Here is a 5519-nt window from a genome sequence, read left to right as displayed (position 1 = left end):
CTTATTAACCAGAATTCAATGGCTTGGGGAAATAAAACTTTTTATAGCTCATGGAGGTATTAGAGAAAGCCACTTGTGAAAGGTTAGGTTGTATCTTTGGGGGGGGGGACCGCCTTTTCCTGATAAAGATGTTCCGGGATGCTGGAGGTCAGGGAGTAACGCCACGGTGAGACCCCCTGGCGAGCTGCACTTTGGAGCGCACGGCGAGTCTGCGGAGTCTACAGGCCTGGGCGCCAAGGGCCCTTGCGGGGGCCTTTGTGACGCTGCGTTCCAGGCCGTCTGCTCCCGCGCATCACTGGAACCTTGTAGCGCCGCCTAAGGGCTACTCTCCGCACTTTCCGTCCTCTCGGCTGTGCCCGCAGCCGGGGCAGCAGGAGCGACCCGGCCAGCGGAGGTGGTGGCGGCGTGGGCAGCATGAGCAACTACCAGAGACGGGTGGTGATCGACAACGGCTCGGGAGTGGTTAAGGCGGGCCTGGCTGGATCCCGGGAGCCCCAGTTTATCTACCCGAACATTATCGGCCGCGCCAAAGGCCACAGTTGCGCGGCGGAAGGCGCGCAGGAGCTGTGGGTGGGTGACCAAGCGCAGGAGAGAAGAGGCTCGCTGTGCATCAAGTACGGCCTTTTTCTGACTGGCGGGACACGTGGGGCGGGGAAAGAGCGAGAGCCCTGATGAGGTGTGTGTAAGGGTGAGAGAAAAGGTAAGGAAGCCAGGAGAGTCTCAGCTAGCCTGCGTTATTGAAAATGTGAAGGCCGCGAATCTCCGAATATCAGTCATCTAATGAGTGAATATGACTTGCATTCTGTATCTATACAAATGTACCCAAACCTATAAAGTCATCATAAAATTCTAATTCATTTAAGAATGTTAGTTCATGCTACCTTTGTCATTTGGGTTATTTTCTTCGATGAAATATTATGTGAAGATGAACCCCGCCTCCGCCAACTTTTTTTGTCACAAAAGGTCTTCCAAAGTGGGTAGGGAGAATGGAAAGCAACAGAAATAGCAGAGGAAGGTAGTGCTACTTATGCTGGTAGTTAACTTCTCCGAGAGGCTCTGGCAGTCACTGACCATATAGGGATATTGGTGATAAATGTGGGGATTGACCCAGGTTTGAAAGGTAGAAACTGCCATTATGCTATTTTTCTTCCTACAGCTACCCAGTGGAGCGTGGTCTCATTACTTCCTGGGGGGACATGGAGATCACATGGAAGCATATCTATGACCACAACCTGAAGCTAAAGCCCTGTGAGGTCCCAGTCTTGATTACTGAGCCAGCACTGAACCCATTGGCCAACCGACAACAGATCACTGAAGTGTTTTTTGAGCATCTGGGGGTTCCTGCCTTCTATATGTCCATCCAGGGGGTGCTGGCTCTCTTTGCTGCTGGCTTCACAACTGGCTTTGTGATGAATTCAGGTGCTGGGATTACCCAGTGTGTCCCCATTTTTGAAGGTTACTGTCTTCCTCATGGCGTCCAGCAGCTACATCTGGCTGGCCTTGACCTCACCAACCACCTCACAATGCTGTTGAAGGACCATGGCATCATGCTGCTTGGTGCTGCAGACAGAAAGACTGTTGCAGACATTAAGGAAACCTCTTGTTATGTGGCAATGAACTATGAAGAGGAAATAGCCAAGAAATCTAGTGCTATAGAGAAAGTTTACCAACTGCCTGATGGGAAGATGGTCAAGCTCCATGACCAGCTCTTTCGATGTCCAGAGGCCCTCTTCTCTCCATCTCTCATGAACCTTGAGACTCCTGGCATTGATAAGATGTGCTTCAGCAGCATAATGAAATGCGATTCAGATTTGAGGAATTCCTTTTTCTCCAATATTATCCTTGCTGGGGGATCAACCTTGTTCCCTGGTTTAGACAAGCGGCTAGTTAAAGATATAGCAAATGTGGCACCTGCCAATACCCCTGTGCAAGTTATAGCTCCCCCAGAAAGGAAAATATCAGTATGGATGGGAGGCTCTATTCTGGCATCCCTGTCTGCCTTCCAGGACATGTGGATCACTGCTGCAGAATTTAAAGAAGTTGGTCCCAACATAGTACACCAGAGATGCTTCTAAGTACAGACAAATGGCTAGAAGAAAATGTTTTGAGTGTGTGGGACAGAAAACTTTGGATATTATGTTTCTGGGAAAAGAAAATATTTCAATTATCAGAATGTCCATGTTTCTGTTGCATTTCTATAATGTGGAAAAATAATAGTGAAGCAGTCAACAGATGTTTATTGGGTAGGACCAAATTAAATGCTGGAGGAAACATTTTTTATTGATTGATTTGAGGAGGGCACCGATTTGTTGTTCCTCTTATCGATGAATTCATTGGTTGAGTCTTGTATGTGTCCTGCAGGGGTGATCAAACCCCTGGTGTCCAGCACCAGCAAGGTTTTGACCTTGTTGTATTGGGATGATGCTCTAACCAACTGAGCTACCCAGCCAGTGCTTGCAAATAATTATTCTTGACTTTGGAGATCTTCCATTTCCCTTGGAGAAAGAGCAATTTGTGATGTAACATGCTATGTGCTAAATGAATGACATAGATTTAAATTCAATGAAACTTCAGGAAAGGTGCTATGAGTAAAAACTTGATAGCAGAGGTATGCCATCATGGATGGGGTGTCATTAGGATGGGTAGAGAGAGGGGAGAAGAGGGCAGATATCCAGAAAAGCATAATTGAAATGAGCAAGGGGCTGGAGATGAAAACGAACAAATCATATTCAAGGCATGTTCAATAGAATAGTTTTGTTAAAATGAAGAAAGCTCATATGGAACAGACCAAGAGCAATACTAGGAAAGTAAATTAAAACCAGGGACTGGAAGGCTTTGTGTTAAATGTCCTAAAAGCAATGGGTAACAAAGATTTAAAAGCAGAAGACATAAGGAAATTAGATGAATGTGTCAATAATTTGGAGGATAAATTTTACTGGAAAGGCTCTGGGGATTTGATGATCAGCTTAAAACTAGAGATAAAGTAGTTAAGTCTTATACTCAAGATTATGGGCAATAGAAATTAAAAAGAAGAAATTATGAAAAGTGGACAAGTCTTGGTGCCTAATTAGATAGGTCTAAAGGGGAAAGAGAGGTTTGAAATGATCTGTGTAGTGGAAAGAATGATGGCAGTATTGACATAAAGTATTTAGTATTTGCCCTATGCAAATCATTTTACTACGGTAAATCTGGAGTCAGATCCTATTCCAAGGAAGCCAGCAGGCTAGCCTAACAGGAGAATCCATACTTTAATTGTAATACAAGATAGAGAGTGATTTGGTGTCCTAAGAGAAGTATAAAACTGCTCTGGGGACACATAGAAGGGAATATGCCTTGAGGGCTCACAGAAGGCTTTCTGGTAGATTTGGCTTTGAGGCAGGGCTTGAAGGACAGCTGGAATTTAATGGAGTGCCCTTCCCTCTGAATTTAGGGGCAGCATATGTGGGGTTGGGTCCACGCCCTGCCACCTACCTGCCAACTGCCCAATTTAAGCAAATTGTTTAAACATCTTGAAAATCAAGTTCATCTATAAAGTGGAGTTGCTAATCCCAATATCTCACAGAGTTGTTGTGAGGTTCAAATAAGATGATGTCCCCAAAGGAACTTTTTTTGCTCACAATATTAGAGAGTTTATAGGTCCTGTTCAGATGCTGCTTCCTCCACAGTCTAAGTTGATTATTTGTGTCCTCCAGCACATTATATTACATGTAAGTCTATTGACCATTTTATTCATGCAGTCTTATCGTTTTGTCTTTCTTCCTCATTAGATATGTCCTTAAAAGACAGGGATTGAGGACTTTACCTTTTCATCTCTGCCCTCTTCTCTAATGCTTTCTATGGTGGACTACAAGTAGGTATACAGATGTAGAGAATGGACCAGGAGCGCATTCCTGGCAGAGGGAACACTAGGGCAAAGGCTCCAAGATATAAAAATTATAGGCATGTGCAAGTGGCAGTAACTCACTCAGTTTGGTTAGAGTCAAGGATTTGTTGGGTGGTACATTTAAATGTTTGGCATGTGTCTCCCATTATAGTGATTGTAAGCAAGAGAAGATCCGGTGAGCTGTAGAAACTGAGGTCAGCTTAAACAACTAATGCCGCACTCAGTCGATTCACAAGCACTGGAGAGATTGATCACAATTGCTCACTTTAGAATTCTTGAAGTGCTGTTTTTCTAAAATGGGAACAATCATTTACCTAATTTAAACTTCAACATCCCAGAAAAATAGACAAGTATTATTCCTATTTTACAAGTTAAGAAATTGAGATTTAAACAGGTTAAGAGATTTAAGTTTAAAGAGATCCTGAAGTAGCTTGCTAGGTAAGGCAGGCACACAGTCCTTAATCCTGGTCTCTAAGCAGTTAATTCAACAACCAGCCTGGGATATTATGTAGGCTCCAGCTTCTAACGGGAGGCTCTAAGTGATCCTTACAAGGTAACCTGGGAATGGGGAATAAAATATAAAAATTTTGTTTATATCCTTCCTGCTTTTACAACATTAAGGCAAAACCAATGTTCGAAAGGCCTTCCGAGCAGAAGGGAGATTTAGTCCTTACTGTAAGTAGTAGTTATACTGAATAAAACCCATCCTCTGCTCAAGATGTTTAAGATAATTCATTCTAAGGAGAAGGGACCAGGGCAGGAAGTTGGAGGCAACCCAATGAGGCCAGCCAAGATTGTGATTTATTCAGTGCTGCCTGAGAATCAAAGTTTTCTAAATGTCACGATCAGAGTTAAGAATCACTTTCCTGTATGTCCCTCCCTCCAATTTTTGTGAAATCTAATTTCCTGAAGTAGTCGAGTGCACAGTGCCTGACCTGCAGCAGATGGGGAACAGCAGTCTGAAGTACAAATTAGTTTTCACCTTTAATGTACATCTTAAGAAAACATCCGAAGCTTCTCCGGGATTTGGGGATAGCGCAGCGACTAACCTCATGACCGGAAGTAGAACTTGGAAAAAAGAATCCCCCCCGCTTGATCTCGCGAGAACAATGGCAGGCGGGCCTTGGCCAATGGGCGCAGGCTGCAGCCGCTCCTTTATAAGGAGGTGCAGACCAATGCGCGTTGGGTGCGGAGGGTTGGTTCCGAGTCGGGTGAAGGTTGCCTTTTAATCTAACCCTAACTGCTTTGGGCGTAGGTGCCGTGCTTTTGCTTCCCGACCGCTGTTTTTCTCGCTGGCTTTCAGCGGGCGGAAAAGCCTTGGCCTACTGCCGTCCACCGTCCAGTTTAGCGTTAAAAAAAAAAAAAAAGTCAGCGACTGGCTATCTCACCCGTCCCGGGACCCTGCAGTGCTCACCCGTCCAGCCTCCGTGCCCCGCCTGGAGGCCGCGGTCGGCCTGGGGCTTCTCCGGAGGTGCCCGTTGCCGCCGCGAAGAGTTGGGCTCTGTCAGCCGCGGGTTTCTCGGGAGGCTGAGGGTGAAGCACTTGACGCAGGGAGAGAAACGGAGCGGGTCCCCGCGCACGGTGCACTTCCCTGAGCTGTGGGACTTGCACCAGGGACTGGGCTCGGACACGTGCA

At 45.7% G+C, this 5519-nt stretch overlaps 1 protein-coding gene across 2 annotated transcripts; it reads left to right on the top strand.

The window, feature by feature from the left end:
- Nucleotides 1-205: 205 nt before the first annotated feature.
- On the top strand, nucleotides 206-2273 carry ACTRT3 (actin related protein T3). Of its 2 annotated transcripts, none has more exons than XM_045851609.1 (2): nucleotides 206-614; nucleotides 1157-2273. In XM_045851609.1, exons 1-2 carry the CDS (start codon nucleotides 415-417, stop codon nucleotides 2073-2075), a joined length of 1119 nt encoding a protein of 372 aa, XP_045707565.1. In that variant the 5' UTR covers nucleotides 206-414; the 3' UTR covers nucleotides 2076-2273. The 2 variants fall into 2 exon arrangements, with proteins under 2 accessions (XP_045707565.1, XP_045707566.1); XM_045851610.1 differs by having other exon boundaries at nucleotides 583-676.
- The last annotated feature ends 3246 nt before the right edge of the window (nucleotides 2274-5519 follow it).

This window comes from Phyllostomus hastatus, unplaced genomic scaffold (genome assembly GCF_019186645.2).
Source record: "Phyllostomus hastatus isolate PE091 unplaced genomic scaffold, TTU_PhHast_1.1 phas_contig_86, whole genome shotgun sequence".
In the NCBI taxonomy this organism is placed as follows: domain Eukaryota; kingdom Metazoa; phylum Chordata; class Mammalia; order Chiroptera; family Phyllostomidae; genus Phyllostomus; species Phyllostomus hastatus.
This window is presented reverse-complemented; position numbering and strand designations above follow the sequence as displayed.

Coding starts and splice junctions, on each gene's coding strand:
- ACTRT3 (XM_045851609.1), top strand. CDS start 415: ATGAGCAACTACCAGAGACGGGTGGTGATCGACAACGGCTCGGGAGTG. Junction 615..1,156: donor AGAGGCTCGCTGTGCATCAA/GTACGGCCTTTT, acceptor TTCTTCCTACAG/CTACCCAGTGGAGCGTGGTC.